Source organism: Stegodyphus dumicola, chromosome X1 (assembly GCF_044657685.1).
Source record: "Stegodyphus dumicola isolate Sdum_Otavi_A_Nest chromosome X1, ASM4465768v1".
NCBI classification, from domain to species: Eukaryota; Metazoa; Arthropoda; class Arachnida; order Araneae; family Eresidae; genus Stegodyphus; species Stegodyphus dumicola.
In genome coordinates this window covers 78,925,464-78,944,076 of record NC_140780.1, presented here as the reverse complement: position 1 = coordinate 78,944,076, position 18,613 = coordinate 78,925,464, and the positions used below count along the sequence as shown (strand labels likewise).

General features: G+C 33.7%; 1 protein-coding gene across 4 annotated transcripts in view; it reads left to right on the top strand.

Annotated features, from left to right (window-relative positions):
- LOC118196406 (uncharacterized) overlaps positions 1–18,613 on the top strand; it is a 338,914-nt gene that overhangs the window by 278,566 nt on the left and 41,735 nt on the right. For all 4 annotated transcript variants that reach the window (XM_085807758.1, XM_085807757.1, XM_085807756.1 and 1 more), the window contains 2 exons: positions 4,705–4,833; positions 16,381–16,587. In XM_085807758.1, the coding sequence (XP_085663884.1) occupies positions 4,705–4,833; positions 16,381–16,587 (336 nt within the window). The remainder of the gene's footprint in view (positions 1–4,704; positions 4,834–16,380; positions 16,588–18,613) is intronic.

The window sequence follows — 18,613 nt, the reverse complement described above, 5'->3', positions numbered from 1 at the left end:
TGCAAGATGGAAACATGCGAAGAGACAAAAGGCATCTGCATTAAGGGTTACATAAGATCGCATGATTAACTTAAATGACACAGTTTAGATTTAAGCGCTATTTTTAGGACAGATAGATCAAGTTCCCAAATGAAATAGAAAATAAAAGTGGTTTATAGTAAATTAAATTTTGAAGTTTGCTTTGATATTTTTTATCTTACATACATATAGTTTTAGCCACTTCAAATAAAAATAAAGAACACACTTACCAGCAATGGAAATTTTGATTTCACTGGAAACAACTTCCCATCATGTTTCAGAGTTTAGAATATCTCTAAGGTTTATTCTCAAGTGACGTTGAATGGTTCTTTAACAAAGAATTTTTGGTACCTATGAAAAATCCTGTTGACCACAAGAGATGGCACCAATCCCACCAAACCAAAAGAACCCATTTACTAAATACAAGAAAAAACGTTCTATTCTTATTTTCCTTTCAAATTTATTATATTATCATTTATTTATATTTAATTTTTCATTAAAAATTTCCATTATTTTTTATTAAGGAGATATACTGTAAAAGCAAGTATTTTCGCTAGGTGTTAATTTTTGAGAGAAAACATAAGTTTCGTGAAATACTTCTTTTTGGCCTCAAATAATAATAAAAAATCAGTACTCTTGTGTAGTAGGCAGGTCCAAATTTTAATTTTTTTTCGAAAATGCCATATAGAGGGCGTAAAGGAGGCACCTGTAGTAAAGGTTACACCAAACCCAGCCTGTTTGAAGAAGACTTTTCCATTTTTGACGAAAAATTGCATAGTTCGGCATCTTTTCTCTAATAGGCAAAAATGGTCGACGGGATTTTCCGTAAGTACCGCATTTTTTTTAACCTACTACCTTCTGCACCATGTATCATTTTTATATGTTGGATAAGTGCTAAATGATGATTATGGAATCTTCAAAAACATCGTTTATTTACATTGCTACTCCAATATTGTATATCACAGTTATGGTTAATAATAATAATAAATACAGTTATATACATTGCAACTTTGATGTGTTATTCAAAATTCAAGTAGTATTTGGCGATTGGTTTGGCAGTTAAACTTCAGTGAGTAATAAATGATCAAGAATAATCAATATTGTAAGAATTTCTCCATTTTGAATAAAATTTGCATATGTTAAATATGAAAGCAGGCTCAGTTTGAATGATGTATTTTGACCATCCAGATGATGCACATTCTACATTTTCCAAGAATTAAAATCTGGCATAGTATCTGTGAGAACTACACAAACAAATTTTATTAAATAGAAGGAAATTAGCTATGACTTTTGGAGAATTCCTTCGAGTTTAAACTAAAGCAAGACGAAAAACAGGCTTGCAGTAGTATTTGGAGGGAGGCCTTTTGTCGTCTTATTAGAAAATTTCCAAGTTTTGTCCAACGTTAAATATGAATTGTAGTATTTTTAATTAAATATGCTAGTTTTGCATGTGATTTTATTGCTGTAGTCCTAAATCTTGTGTTTGCTTGTGAGATCTACAGGAACTTTTGCTCTTGAACTAAACTAACTTTCAGTCATCTAGTATAATTCTTTCTAAATGCTAAAACTATATTTGACACTTTCTAATAATATTCTGTGAGTCCAAAGAATACACTAAAATATAACTTTAATTTTTCACAAATTTCTATAATTTGTATTTCTAGAAATCATTGTAGAGGTTGAAAACTTCAATGAAATTTCAGTTGAGCAAACTGTTTAAAAAACAGGAGAGGAAGCTATCCATACTTAGTTATTAATGTTGTTAACAATGATAAATCATTAATTTTTAATCATAATTAAAAAGGGAAAAGGCTGTTTGTAGAATGTTCACTTAAACCCAAGAATTATTAAAGGTGGTCAAATTGTTGTGAGCTGAATTACATACTCTATTGGGGTTGTGTACTCTTGAACAGAAACTAATATGTTTTGTCCAAAAGAATTATTTTGCTTCTGATTAAATGAAATCACAGTTAAAATATTTTATGTATATTTCCTAAACTGACTTCAAAAACTGTAGATGATATTGCTGAGTGCAATAAAGTTTATGCTTTTCTTTAAACTCACAGACAAAAAGTAAATTTGGCAGTAATGTTTTAATGCAAAAAACACTTTTTTAATGGGATGCAGAAGTCAGATGTTGCTATATTTGCTCATAATGAACAAAGAAAAATGGCCAGAACACAGAGAATAAAAAATTATCAACCTTCACTGGAATTTGTAATTTGCATTGGTGGCTTTAATATTGACTGCAATGCTTGAATACCTCAGTTTTGCAGATTTTAACAGATTGTAGAGAATGTCTTTTCAAAGTTTCTCTGCCCTTGTTTCAGCACGCAACAAAGACGTACTTGATAGTGATGAAAAGTTGCTTTTTCAGTGATGCTGTCAAGACCATAACGTGCTCATTCTGTGAGATTTAGGTTGGCCAGATTTAGTCTATTTCTTTGCTTTGCAGTAGGTCATAATACTGAGATACTCTGATACTTCTATTATGGTTAGTTGCAATGAACATTTTGCAGAAAAGCCTATATTGTATTCACATGGAATATATTGCCACCTATTCAACCGTCTGAGCGGCTGGCTTTTTAGATGTCATGAAGACTTGTTTTTAAAAAGCCTTTATTAGCTAAATACGTATATTTACCTATTTTAGTTTATATTTTCAAACTTACAGTCATGAAGATGGTATTTATATTATTAATCAAAGTAAGGAAGCAAAATATCTTAAATTATAAGGTAATATATAACAATTGACAAAAAACTTTCATGACTGTATAAATCATGTCGGTCATAAACAGGTCATGGCACTCAGAGGGTTAATATACAAAATTTGCATTCTTCTGTGAAGACAGTGTTTGCCCAATGGTCTTAATATTGTCATAATATTGGCAACATCATCATAATTAGTTGTTTTTGTATGTTGGGATCAATGGAACATGCTTCATTTGTCTGCAAATACAGAAACCAAATGATTCAAACACTATGATATGATCTGATGTGATATTTTGTTTACTGTGTTTGATTTTCATTCTTTCTGCTAAGTGATCAACTTTCTGAAACTTTTCAAATTCATGTCACTATACTTGGACAAATTCTTCATTTCTCTGTCCAATATTGACTTTCTTTCTTCAAAATTACTTATTGTTTTTATTATAATGTAAATATTTTGTCTTCTTATAATATCATCTCCCTTTTTGTAATATAATAACAAAAATCTGCAGTACTACTGTTTAAGGCAACCTCTTCATATGCATTCAGCTTCCAACATCTCTCAGAAACATACTGTAATCGTAATCCTGTATATTTACATATTCTTCTAACAGTCATTCATATCTCCCGCATATATCAGTTAATGCAGAAGACAGTCTGAAGAGCCAAAACATTATCACCACCTACTCAATAATGCGTTTTGCGAAGTTTGGCCCGCAAAACAGCAACTGAAGAGAAGTTATAACAAAGGACTAAGTAGCACTCATGCAAAGTTGAGATATTCTATCATGGTGGTCTTTGAGCTCTGAGCTGCCGTTCTGTGACATCCCAGATGTGCATTATAGGATCAAAATCTGACAAGTTAAATGGTGATGATATTAATTGGAATTCATCCTCATGCTCCTCGGATGTAATTCGAGCTTTGGTCATAGGGTGTTTTCCTGCCTTCTGCAATATTTCTTTTCCACTTGGGAAGACAGATGCCATGTAAGGCTGCAACTGATCAGCATTTATGTTTATGTAGTCTGTGGCTTTCATAATCTTTTCTACCATAACTAAGGGTCCCACAGCTGCTATGAGAACAATCCCCAAACCATAATACTGCCACCACCAGCCTGTGTATGACCTGCTGTACAGGGGAGAGCAACTGTTCACCTGGAAAAGGCATACCCTGACAAAACCATGTATGTGATGAACGAGAAATCCTGATTCATGTCATCAGGCAACTGTCTTCCACTTATCCGTGGTCCAGTCTTGATGTTCCCAGGCCGAATTTAGGCATAGTTGACAATGATGCTTGGTCCACAGAGACACATGAGTGAAACATCTGTTGTGCAGTCCTATACCCAAGTGTCTGCTGAATTGTGAGTTCAAAAACACTTGGGCTTCTACCTACATTGTATTGGACTATCAGCTGAGGTGCTAATTTAGCTGTACCAAGTGAGACAGTCTCCGACATCCTTTTTCTTTGATTATGTGTGGACATCCAACCCCTCACCGTCTGCTGCTGGTTTCAATGTCATTTATCCACTTTGCATAAATACTAACAATGGCAGATCGGGAACAACCTGCCAGTCGTGTAGTTTTTGAAATACTCGTTCTGAGTGTTCGGGCCATTACTATCTGCCCTCTATCAAATTGATTTAGATCAGCAGCTTTTCTGATCACTCACAAAAAACAAGAATGATTCCTTACCTTCTCCAGCAACATTTAAATACTATTTCCATTTAATAACGTGCCCTCCATGTCATCCAGATGAGATCATTGGAAAATGTGAGGATAGTCATAGTGTTTTGGCTCGTCAGTGTATTTCTGCCAATAATGACTGACATTTTATATCTTAATATGTGTTTTGTCTTCCATCCTTGATTTATGGGCATGAATCTATTTAGTCTGTACAAATGTTTACTTAACTATTTCATTGTAAGAGTTTGTCTTAATTACTCTATAACCTGAAATATTTTGTACAAATTTCAGAAAACTCCTACTTTGATTTCAAATCTTAAAGAAAAAAAGATAGTACAGTCTGCTTGTGGTGCTGATTTTACCATTGCAGTAGATTCAGATGGAAGGATTTGGGGTTGGGGTCAAAATGATTGTGGACAAGTAAGTTTTTAAAAATAATTATTTTATCCAAAATGTTTAAATTTTAATTAATTTCAGTTCTAAATATAATTCATGATTTTTAGTCTAAAATCACTTACTAAATATATGAATGTATATGAATGTCATAGGAAAGTGCTTCTGTTGTTTTAACAGTATCAGTGAATTAACAGAGGTTCCCAACTTTGAATTCTCAATTTTTCTCAAACAGTATATAAATAAATCTGCTCATTTAGAAATGTGAAACATTAAAAAATTTTGCTGTTAATAACCTATAGATAAGCAGCTAAATAAATTGTAAAAATGATGAAATTCTGCAATACAGCACTAATTCAAGTTTGAAAATTTGTTGGTTATCGAATTATTTTTTTATGCAACAAAAGTATAAAATAATAAGAAGAGGTAAAAACAAAATGTGCATACATTTTGGCTGTCAGTATACTGTAAATTAGAAAGAAAACTTAAACAGAACTGCTGGAAATTTAATCTTCTAAAAATTTTATAGAAATACAAAAAATACTGCAAATCATCTCACTGTAGAAAGATGTCTCATATTATAGCCATATTATTGAGTAGCAGGAGTACTTTCTTGTATGCATGTTTGTTTTCAAAGTAAAGAATTGAAAGTCATATCCAAAGATTTTTGATTTTGGTAACCAAGACTGCAAGCTAAAGTATAATAATGTGCAGTTTATAAAAAGCATAATTTGTAGCTTGCAAAAATAGCAATATTTACACACACACACACACACACACACACACACACACAAAAAAAAAAAAAAAAAAAAAAAAAAAGACCCTTGTTTGCATTTATTGGTATATGTGTAAATAATAGAAATAAAGTGCAAATAATTTGGTTGTATGTAACTTTGAAGAACAGACCACAGTGTTTTGCTATGCAGAACATTATGTGCCTTTATTTCTGCTTAAGGCTATCAAAAGAAAAAAATTCTTAACCATTTGAGGGGCAGCATATAAAATGATTTAAATTGTGATAAAATTTTGTATGAATTATTACTTATGGACCCTAAGGAAACAAAATTGAGACTTAAAAAGATCTAGAGTGAAATCCTGAATTTTGAGGGCCATTATATATTTTATACTGGTGCTGCTCAAAGACATTTTTTTTTCCAAGGTAGCTGCTAATTTTTGTTTTTTCATCTATTTTTGCATATTTTTGTTGTCCATGTATAGAGATGGGTGGTTGAATATACTTAACTCTGAAGTCAAAAACTTCTAAAATTTTGCTGGAAATTTAAATTTAAAAAATAAAATGTATGTTTTTTTGGCACTTTTATGATGCCACGCAGATGAACATACTTATGTAAAATATGGGTAAAAAGCTTTTGAAAGTGATTTAAATTCAATATCGTTATTTTATGAAAAAATTTAGACCTTATCATCATAAACCTTATCATGCTGTAATTGAACTAATGTAATGTTACAATGAGATGTAACTCAGGCGAAAAATAAAAAATGGAAAAATGGAACACTATGACTCAGCTAAAAAATTATGTTGCATTTTTGAAGTTTTTATACTTTTTAAAAAGAGCATGCTTCATGCTATAATAGGAAAAATCTGCGCACACATGCACACTTTCGATTATTGGGCCCCTTTTTAATTTTTTGTAAATATAGGTTGTAATATTTAATTTTGTTTATGAAGAAAAGCTGTTAAACAATTTTATTATATGATACACCTCAAAGCCCTTTATTTTGACCAAAGCTTAAAAAAAAGAGGCTCAAATATTTACTCCCCTTTTTCCCCCTTTCAAAGATAAATGTTTTACATCTAAAACTGGCTTCAGAAATATTTTTCCTCTTTTACCGGCTGTGAAGACATTTCAAAAACCACTTACTTGTATCCTAACCCAGGGGGAAAATTTCTCTTAGTTTCTCAGCTGAAATTAACAAAGACGATACCGTAAGGCATAAAAGCATGCTTTCAAATCAGCAGTTTTTCCATTCCACTAAGAGACGGACATTAAGTGCACTTCTGTTTCCCATGTTTGTGAGTTTTCCTTTTGTGTGCAATCTTATCGCAGCATCTTTGTGAAGATCCTGTGACCCCCGCCTCACAAATTAACTTGATTAGTCAACCTCTTATCATTTAGGATTTTGGAAAACTCGAAGTGACAGGTGTATGCCACATTTAACCCCTACAGTTGTCTAGCATTTTGATGCTAGGCAACAGTTTTGATATTGTTGAGCAACGGGTGTCTTTTGGGGCTAACAGGTCACATTTAACCCCTACAATTGTGTAGCATTTTGACGCTAGACAACAATTTTGATATCAATGAGTCTTTATCCGGGGAAAGAGTGAAGTAGTGCAATTAAAATTTTAGCTAAACAGAGATGAATGAGAACCTCGACTGGAGTAAGCAAAGAATAAAAATTAACTAAAGTACTAGCACAGTGTCAGTAAACTCCTCATCCTCCATGAATCCTAAACAACTTATAAATTCATCATAAACAATGATACTATAAAGGAATCCTGTCATCTCAATGAAAGAGGAGAAGCCTCATTGTGCTATTTATTAATGTGGTGCCCTCAGTATGGGTGTCGGTATATTTTATATACCGGTCTTAAAATCATATAAATAATCTTTTTTTTATCAGTTCTGACTGACATGCAAGTAAATATATAAGATTTAGCATGTGTATGTCATATAGTTGCATGGATAAGTAATGGAGAATTGAAGATTGAAAAACATTTCTTGTAAACACAAGTCATCATATATGATTACCTGCTACTAATATATCTTAATTGTTTACTTTAATTTTGAGCTTAATTTTGTTTTTCTTACTGTAGTACTGTTTACTGAACTTACTGTGTGTTACTGTACTTACTGTTTGCTGAGAATAGTTGGCATTTTTATCTGGATTTTAATATGTCTAAAACTGTGCTTTGTATTTATTTTATACAGTACAAAGTCTGATATCCAGAAATGTTGGAACTTCGGCGATTTTATCGGGTTTTATCGAAAGTTTCCCTGCCACCACAAATATTGTCTGTGCAAACAGTTTTCATATTAACGTGTTTAATCATGTTTTGACAAACGATTTTTTGTATTTGAAAGAAGGAGCCTTGCTGTAGAACACTGTGTTGTGAAATTTTTTGAAAAATTATCGTTAATGTTAAGTACAAAATGTTTGAAATGGAACAATCATGCTACCAGTTTAGAACCATCATTTACTTCCAGTTCTGTTGCAAAAAGTCAATGCACAAAATCATGTGTACAGCTTTAGGTACTAATGTTATGTCATTTGAGACTGTGAAGGTTTGGTACCAAAAGTTCAAGAGCAAGGACTGTGACATTCAAGAAGCAGAGTACTCTGGCTGGCCTGTTACTGTTGATGAGGCCCACCTGCAAGATATTGTGGAAGAAGATAAGTATGCAACCACTTGAGAGCTAAGGAGTTATTTGTTAGTGCCATGTCCATTAGTTGTGCAATGCATCAAAAAATCCCTGAAGTGCAAATTCAGTTACTGGGTGCTGCATGAGCTGTCTCAAGCAGATAAGGACAGACATTGTTCGGGGCCTGCATTAATTTGCTCAAATATCAATGCAAGGACAAAATTCTTCACGAGATCGTCCTTTGTAATGAAAAGTGGATTTACTTCAACAACGCGGGCCGAAAAGGGGGTTGGTGTGCACCTGGTGTGCCCATCAGCTGCATTGCAAATTGCAGTTTGACTAACAAAATGCTTTTTATCTGATGCGACTGGCATGGTATAAGTTACATTTACTGTGTTTCAATGTTAAATTTGACAATTCACGTGTATACCATCAGTTAATAATTCTACCAAAACGCGACTTCAAACATTCAATCCCCAGAAAAAAATTTCCATCAAAATATCTAAAATTTCTTGGTCAGTTGTTTCTAGTTTTGTAAATTTATCAATTAAAAGTGAAAAAGCTACATCACGTTCTTGTATCTTTACATATTGTCTGACCTGGGTGGAAAATTTCTACAAGGTCACTAGCATGGGATATTTCTGTAGTACTTTGTCTAAGGTATATGAACTTCTCTTCATTTGATAAACATAGATCATCATGAATTTTCTTAAGTAAACTCCAAATACTAAAGCTATCCTTTTATTGAACCATTATATTTTTGTAATTCGATTTTAGGTAATCTAACACTCCTTTTATTTACTCCTTCATTAGGAGAATCATTATATGTTTTATTGCTTAATTCATTTCACAATCATTTGGCTTTCGTTTTCAACAATATATGTGAGTCAGAATAAGAATTTATCGCCTTATAATCTTGATCAAATGTATTTTGATATGTTTTTGGATCTTTCTATAAATTATCTAAAATATCTTGGTCAGTTATTTCTAGTCTTGTAAATTTATTGCATAAATGTGAAAATGCTACATCACATTCTTCTTGATCTTTTGGTTTAGCTTTTAAAGCATTCATCATGTCTATTAGTGCATTTAAATAAATAAAATAAATTTTGTTAATTTCATAAATTTTGCTCCGAGTGGTATTTATTAATTTATCCATAATTAACTATTTCACTTCAATCAAAATCAGCTTTATACTAAAAATCAGTGTTCCCGTTCAGGCGCCAAAAATTTTATGTTCAATAAAATTCATAACAAAATGCATTTCAAAGCACTAAAAACGAAGGTATATTTCTTACCTTGATCCATTATGTGTTCATAGGGTTTAATGCTGAGGAAGCTGCCATGGTCTAAAATCCAAAATTACTACTATAGAATTAAAACAGCATTTATTTATTGTAGGCATACTCAAAATCTGTTTCACAGAACACACATAACACAAACCATGGATGGAGGGGAAAAAGCAGTCAAAAGTCTCTGGCCATACACTAATGACCGAACAGAAGTATTCCATCTCCTATTTTGGAGGCTTGTGACAGAAGAATTATTGCTTAGGAATTATTACAGCTTTTACTCAAATCTTGTTACATTAAAGATATGATCAATATGCAGAATCATGTGTGTTTGACACACGATTATGCATATTGATCATATTGAAACCAGAGAAGCATGCTAAGCTTTGATGGTATTCATTAACATGGAAACGCAATCCTGTAAGTGACCATGTTAATGCTGGTATAGGTTTCTTTACTTCACTTGCCTATCCCTTGAATTTCTTTTGTTTAACAACAAGCTTCCAATTTTCCAAAGAAGTTTGGATGGTTTTCAAAGAGCAGCTGCCTGAACCTTTTATCATGATAGGAGAATTTAATGCCCACATTCCTCTTCGAAGAAGTAAAAATACTAATCCTTGAGGCAGACAAATTGAGCTAATGATTCAGTATTATTGCCTTTGCGTCTTTAATAATGGACAGGATACCTATGTTAGCTTCCTTTTGTTCCTTATGTTCCTTGCAGTTGTGCTTACACCTAGTTCCACGAGTCTTTTTGTGTTGAGAATGTTCTTATACAGTACAAAGTCTTTAATCCGGACTCTCGGGACTTCGGCGATTCCGGATTATAGATCATCAATTTAAATCTGGTAAGATGGCATGCAGAAATTATAAAATTAAAAATATGAAACCGTAATTTATGAAATAAAGACCAATTATGATCTAAAGGGTATCAAAATTTACAAAAAAAAGCTTAATATTTATTTGTTTATTTCTTTCAATTTAAGTTGCTTCGTTTTTTTTTTTTTTTTTTTTTTTTTTTTTTTTTGTGCTAATACTTTCTCTTTAATTTTATAAACAGACGTAATTTCTTGTTCAGTTCCACTGTTCAAGTCCTGTAATTGCTGTGTCGAGAATGCCGACTAACTTGTCAATCGAAATATTTTCATTTTCAATAACCTCTGTGTCACTTTATTCACTATCGGAAGCAGTACATCAAAACATGCTTTCGCTTTGTAGATGCTTTGGCAGCTCCAGAATTGGAAACTCTTTTTGACATAATCGAAAGTTCCAGTTTACTTTTTATAAAATTGCTCTAACAGTCTGCAAAATATAATAAGCCGGATCCAATTAGAAGATTAAAGAACAACGCAGTCTGCAACATTAACTGAAATAGATAATTAGATAATTTTAGCCTAGCTTATACCGTCCGTTATACATTAAACGCGCATGCGTAAACATATTATGTGCATGCATAAAGGTATTATGCGCATACGCAGAAAGTTTGTAGGAGGTCCGGATTAACTCTCGCATGAGAAGGAGCAAATTCCATTTCAAGATTCCTCCAATTTGTATTCAACCCTCTCGCTGCGCATCCCATGATTTCCACGGGCAACATAGAAGTAGCAAAATTTGCGCAAACCCCGATTTCCGTGGGGATGAATTTTTGCCGTCTATTTAACTGTGCTACCCGCTCTTTCCTAGTTCAAGGTTTCTTTTCGTCTTTTCTGTGATGTTTAATTGTTTATTTAGATATTGGCTAAGAGATGGCATTAGTTGTCCACATTTCTACCAAATATGCAAGAATACGTAATGTGGCATTTTGCGCGAGCTTTTCAGAGTTCAAAAATGCCTGGCAGGAAGCACTTCGTGAGTGATATAACCTATATTCCTGACGATATTTCCGGTACTGATAGTAGTTTTGACTCTGATTTCAAGTATATTGAAGATAGTTATAGCGAAACTGATGAGAATTTCTCGGATTCCTCTGAAGATAATGATGAATCTGAAAATTCAGTTTCTATTGAAAATGTTCGACAGTGGTGCAAAATTGATATTCAAAATATTACATTATGTAGATATTTTCATTAGTATATCTGTTTTACCTTTGTATTTTATAAAATAAATCATAACTTAACCAATATTAATTTTCAAAATTTTCCTTTTACATCATTATTTTTCAATTTCAGTATTCTGACAACCTTTTCCTATGATCTAATTCTGTATTGAAAAAAAAACTCTTTTACAAAAAAAATTTCTATATTTTAGCTCTAAAATATATGTAGATTTGAAATATGTAATAAAAAAATATGCAATTTTTGAACCTATTTTGATTTTTAAAAAAAGTACGCAGTGAGAGGGTTAATAGGACAGACTGAGTACGATTCTCATTTTTTGCAGAGATCTCTGAAGAAATGGTAAAAAGTGTGCCAATTGGAAATGCCATGAAAGATACTAATTCAGAAGTCAAACAACAAAAATCAGCGTTATATTAACAAAATTTTCACTGGACTAGTTTGTAACAGGAAAACTAGTCACAGGAAAAAAAAATTTTGTAAATACAATGCTGATTTTTGTTGTTTGACTTCTGAATTAGTATTTATTCGGCGTGTTATTGTGTCTTAGCCATGAAAGATGTTACCGACATTATAATTGAGCCAGCTGCACTCTCTATACTCTCTATACATCAACAAATTTTCAAAGCCAGGGTGAAATAGTGAATTCCAGGAAATTCTGAAACAACAAAGTAAAGCTTAGGGAGATTTTCATAGGTCCACTTGGGTTCAGCCTTATTGCCTTCAAAAAACCCAAAGCAAATTCAAGAAGAGCGAAGCTTGAAAGTGAGAGTGACTTACGTATATCCTATATCTCTGGAATATCATCCTCTACCTAAACTAAATAAGTGTGGGGAAGAGTTAGGAAAGTGTGTGGTGTATAAAAGCATTCATTTTCCTTTCTGGAAAAAGATGGTCAAGTGACTAGCGCAACAGAAGAAATTGCAATATAGTTGGTGAGATTTTTGCTTACCTTTCTAGTGGCAGCAACTACCTCCTGGTAGTTCACCCATTGTGTTCAACTCTGCCAATTCTGAGCCATATTATTGTATTAACCATATTGAGCTAAATGAAGCTTTGATGCAGACACTTATGTCTAGTCTGAGTTTAGGCATGAAAGAAATCTGTTGTCATTCCCAATAGCTAAGCCGGAGAAAGACCTGAAGAATCCCTCAAACTATTGGCCCATTGCACTTATAAGATGTACTTGCAAACTATTTGGAAAAAGTAGTCTCGCTGTGTTAGAGCAATTTCTTTAAAGAAAGGATGACCACCGACATGGTTCCTTTGGAAACCTCTGTCTTAAAGCTTTCGTTAAAAGAAATCATCTTGTCTCTGTCATCTTTGATGATGAAAAGGCTTACTGTAAAGCATGAAGACAGTATTTTATGTGATCTTCATGCTAATGGCTTGCTCTTATACCTACCGATTTTCATTCAGAAGTTTTTAAGTAAACACTGTCTCTGTGTTTCAGAAGACTTTAAACAAGAAGAGGGTGTGCCTCAGGACTGTCTTCTCAGTGTTGCTATTTTTAGCTTAAGAATGAGCTCTCTTTTAAAGAAAGTTCGTTGTACAGTTTCAAGATGTCAGTAACCTACAGGTAAGTTTTCAAGTTGCAGATATGAGATATGTGGAAAGACAATTGCAGAATGCTCATAATAGTATTCATAAGTGGCCAAATAGGCAGGGCTTTATATTTACAAAAGGGAAGACAATTTGCAAACATTTTTGCAAAAAACGGCATCCACATGCTGAGCCTGAGTTTCACCTTCGAGATTTATGAATTCCATTTGTACCTGAAGTGAAGTTTTTAGGAGTGATGTTCCACCAGAAGTTTATTTTTCTTTCCCATATCTTATATTTGAAGAAGTGTTTCAAAATATTAAATTTTTTCTGTCTTGGTGAATAGTCTTGGGGTGTGGAATGTTGCTCTTTACTTTTCATTTGGAGAGTGCTTGTCCACCCTAGATCACACTGTAGCTCAGCTGCTTATGGTTTTGCATGGTTTTCCATTTTATTGAAACTTCAGCCAGTTCATCGTCAGGCTCTGCAGATTTCTTCTCGAGCCTGCAGGACATCTCCTATCTAGAGCCTATATATGGATTGTTACAAACCATCACTTCAGTTACAGCATGAAAATTGTTTCTTCATCAGTTTTCAGCTTATATTACCACCCAATTAGCCTAATAAGCTCTATAAGAAGCTCTAATAAGCTCTTGACGACTGTTGTATAACTTATTATTTGCAGCACAGCCTCTCTGCGTACTTCCATTCTTTGAAAGAGCTTGGCCTTTGGGAGATAAAAAATAATGCACGTCTAATGTGAAGGCCTAAATAGTGAAGCATTATAAAATACCACCCTGGGATAACCTGTAAATTCAGCTTCTCAATATCTTCCACCATCTTGGTTAGATGAACACCTCTGAAATAATATACAGGCAGGTTTTTATTGAGCACAGGGATGAATACAATGATTTTGCTCTTTTACTCTCACATATACGGATGGTTAAAAACAACTGGCCATGTAGGAGCATCGTTTGTGGTTGGAAATCATACTGAGGGTAAATGACTGCTTACTGCTTGGTCTGTATTTAGTGCTTTCATTCATTTCTAAGCTATGCCAATAAAAACTTGTAATTTATACCAACTCTTTCAGAGGACTAAATGTTTTAGAAAACTTTTTTGGATGCCCAGAATCATCTATTACATTATATTCTAAGAATATACTGACGAGCCAAAACGTTATGATCATCATATATTCCAATAAAATGGTCTGGATGATGTGGAGGGCATGTGATTAAGATGAAACAGTATTTAACTGCAACTGGAGAACTTATTTTTGTGAGTGATGGAAAAGGGCTTCTGATCTAAGCAAATTTGATAGAGGGCAGATGGTAATGTCCTGAAGACTCAGAACGAGTATCTCTGAAGCTGGTAGGTTGTTCACTATCTGCCATTGTTAGTATTTAAACAAAGTGGATAAATGACAGTGAAACTAGCAGTAGATGCCAAGCTATTGCTCGTCCAATTGTCATCAAAGAAAAAGAATGTCAGAAACTGTCCTACTTTTTGCTGCTAAATCGACACCAGACTCAGTGGCTCAACTGACAGTCCAATACAATGGAGGTCCAAGTGGAAGTGTTTTTGAACACACAATTCAGCAGACACTTGGATATGGGACTGTGCAACAGACATCCCACTCATGTGCCTCTGTTGACCCAGCATCATTGTCAATTATGCCTAAATTCGGCTTGGGAACATCGAGATTGGACCACGGATAAGTGGAAGATAGTTGCCTAATCAAACGAATCAGAATTTCTCATTGATAACATTGATGGTTGTATCGGGGTATGCCTCTTTCAGGCAAACAGTTGCTCCCCCCTATACAGCAGGTCATACACAGGCTGGTGGTGGCAATATTATGCTTTGGGGGAATGTTCTCATAGCAGCTGTGGGACCCTTAATTGTAATAGAACAGATCAGGAAAGCCACTATATGAACAAAATTGCGGATCAGTTGCACCCTTTCATGGCATCTGTCTTTCCAAATGGAAATGGAATCTTTCAGGAGGACAACACCCAATGTTGTTAAGATTGAATTACATTGGAGAGGAGCATAAAAATGAATTGCAGTTAATGTCATGGCCATCTAAGTTGCCAGCTCTTAGCCAAGAGCATATTTGGGGTGTTGTGGAGCAGCAGCTCATAGCTCAAACAGCATCATGTCAGAATATCTCAACTTGGCTTGACAGCTGCTTAGACATTTGGTACAACTTTTCTCCAGTCATCTACCAAGAACTTGTGACATGTATGCCAAGGCAAGTTGCTGCTCTTTTGCAGGCCAAAGGTCATACAAGGCATTATTGAGTAGGTGGTCATAATGTTGTGGCTCTACAGTGTATATCAAAATATATAGATCCATGTGTTTCAGCTTGTTTGGTGTTGAGTTCCTGGACATGTTAACATAAAAAGTAATGAGTTAGCAAACGCAACAGCAAAATCTGCAGTTATTTTGTCAAATCGGCTTATCCCCTACAGTAGCATTAGAATGGTCATCAGGCAGATAATCCTAAATAAATAGTAATTATTCTGGAATTTTCATCTTCTGAATAAGTTGTGAATTGCCAAATCCAAATTGGAATGCTGGGATGACATAGAAACTGGAAGGAAGACGTCTAGCTATCCCACCTTAGAATTGACCAATCTCGAGTCACACACAGTCCTTTTGAAGGCCGAAAGTGAGCCTTTATGTTCAATTGTAATAAGGTTTTGTCCAGGTGTCTCTTTGTAATTGAATATCCGTATTTTCACATATTTCAATTGAAGCATTTTAGCTTCGACAGTATAATTGGGAAAGAGGCCAATACCAGGTTATTTTAAAGATGAAGAACAGGTATGAAAGAGATCTTTATTGTTCAATTTGATTTTGTTTTGAAGTTGTTTCTTGGTGTTTTAATACTATGTATTTTAATGCATCTTTTTTTTATTTTATTTTATTTATTTATTTATTTTTTAAATTTTAGCCTTCTTTTCCAACTTAAATCATTATTTGTTTTATGTAATTGTTCATCTGAACAGTCATCATTATATTACATAACTTTTTTTTTAAATGTGTGCTTTTGTTTTAAACTTGCATTTGACTCTAACTTTGGTGTATATCTTATTTGTATTTGAAAGTATATAATATGTTTGGTGCATATAACCTTTCAAGTATTACGCCAGAGAATCTACTACAACCACCAAGAGCATAATGTTAAGATTTTATGGAAAAACCTATACTTTATAGCATTACTTTCAAACAAATTAATTTATATTTATGGAACTTGAATAAAAATTTTATTTGCAATTTTTTCTTGTATTCTTCTAGATTGGCCAGAAGCCTGTAATGGATACTAATGCTAAATCCACTTCTGCCACTAGTGGACGAGTGATTACCATTCGAACTAACCGTAGAATGATCACAATCACTCAACCATGTCGCCAAAGTATTCTCCGTCCTGCTGAGATAGTTATTCCATCATATGATCAGAAAGTTAAAGACCTTGATAGTGGAAGTTTTGAAAATGAATATTCTGTACGTATATTATGAAAATATGCAGTACTTGTCTTTTGTTATAAATTTACATGAAACATGCTTTAATGTGAAACAGATTTTTAGTTTCAGTTTCTTATTTTAGACTGAATGTTAATATTTCATGCAGAAGTTTTATGTTCACTTGATTTAATTGTTCTGTCATACATTATTTTATTTATCTATTTAAAAGAGCTACTGACTTCTTAAATTAATGTAACCATGCTTGGAATATTATTATTTTCCAAAGCCAGGTATGAAAACAAAAATTAGTAGTCTTTTTAATCTTTAGAAATACAGTCAAAAGTCGTTAATTCGGACACCCATAATCCGGACCTCAAAGCTAAAATCTTTCTGCACATGCGCTGCGTTGACGCATGCGCATAGGCATTTTACACGTGCGCGCAAGATATTTACGACTGCGCATATGGGTCTCGCGCAAGCGCAGAATACATTTTCGCGTACGCGTTTAATGTATAACGGGCGGTAAAAGCTAAATTTATCTAATTGTCTATTTCAGTTAATGTTGATGATTGCGTTGTTCCTTAATCTTCAAATTGGATCCGGCTTATTATTTTTTGCAGACTGTAAGAGCAATTTTATAAAAGTAAACTTGAACTTTCGATTATGTCAAATAGAATTTCCGATGCTGGAGCTCCCAAAGGATCTAGAAAACGAAAGTATGCTTCAATGTCCATCAAACAAAAAACGAATTACTACAAAAAATGGATAAAGGCATATCCTTTGTTTATCTAATCGTTCCGAAATCTGTTTATCAATTTTGTTGGAAAATATAGCTTATTTTTAAACCTTTTAATGCATCATCTCTCCTCCTTGAAATGTTTATTTAGTTTAGTCCTTATTTTAATATAATATAGTAGTTACTTCTACTTCTTTTCTTGCTGCCACTGTTTGCATTGAAAACGGACTGTTTCAATCTAATTGAGATGCAAAAACGAAACATGATTTACGTCATCTGAAAAGCCGATTCGTGCCGATAGCTGATTGGTTGCCGTGAGATGACGTCATTCCTACTTCTGCTATAAGTATCTTGCGTCGCTCTGGCTCAGCCCTTCTAGTTCCTGGTTTCCCGGCTGGTGAGTGAGCAGTTTCCAGCCCCTTCCAAAGGATGCCTGCAGTCCGGTGAAAAAATGCCTTGATTCCGGTTTGCGAGATGATGGTTCCAGATTGAAGTTCTTCGGTTCCGGGGGCTATCCTGTGAGTGACTGCCGTGGGCGGCATCCATGTTTCTTCAATGAGGGCAGAATTAAAAATACGTGAGCGGCGACGACTCCTTGTGCAAACGGAGTTAGGCCGGTTTTAAGTGTTTTCACATTTAAATTTTTCAGGTGTTTTCTTGACCATTGACATTTATTTTATGTGTTTTTATTTTTTATTATATTGTTAATAACTTGGTTAAGTTCAAAATCTTTTATTGTTTTCAATGTCTGCACAACATAACTCAGGGAGCTTTCATTGCTACCACTGCTAAATGTTTAATTTCTTTAAACTTTAAACTTTGCTTTAGCATCAAATTTCACACTGCTGTGCGCCGGAGGGGGACGTCGCGCGCACAATGAACTGGAAGTTGATCTGTCAGCACTATCGTTATCTTCAGGGCAGATGTTTTTATTTTTTTCGGCTTATAATTCCTTACTAAATGTAGTATTTAATCTCGATTTACTCCGTCTCTGATATGATTTAAATCAAATTCCTCATCATTATAAATATCACGAATACATATCAAATAGTTTTCTGGTTGCAATTTTCTAATTTCGGCTATGCGTAATGTATGCTTTACGCATGCGCACGTTGAAAGAAATATTTAATAAAGTAAAGAAATAAATATTAAGCTTCTTTTTTTGTAAATTTTGATACCCTTTTGATCATAATTGCTCATTATTTTATAAATTACGTTTTCATATTTTTAATTTTATAATTTCTGCATGCCATCTTACCAGATTTAAACTGATGATCTATAATCCGGAAAAATCGATAATCCGGAATCGCCGAAGTCCCGACGAGTCCG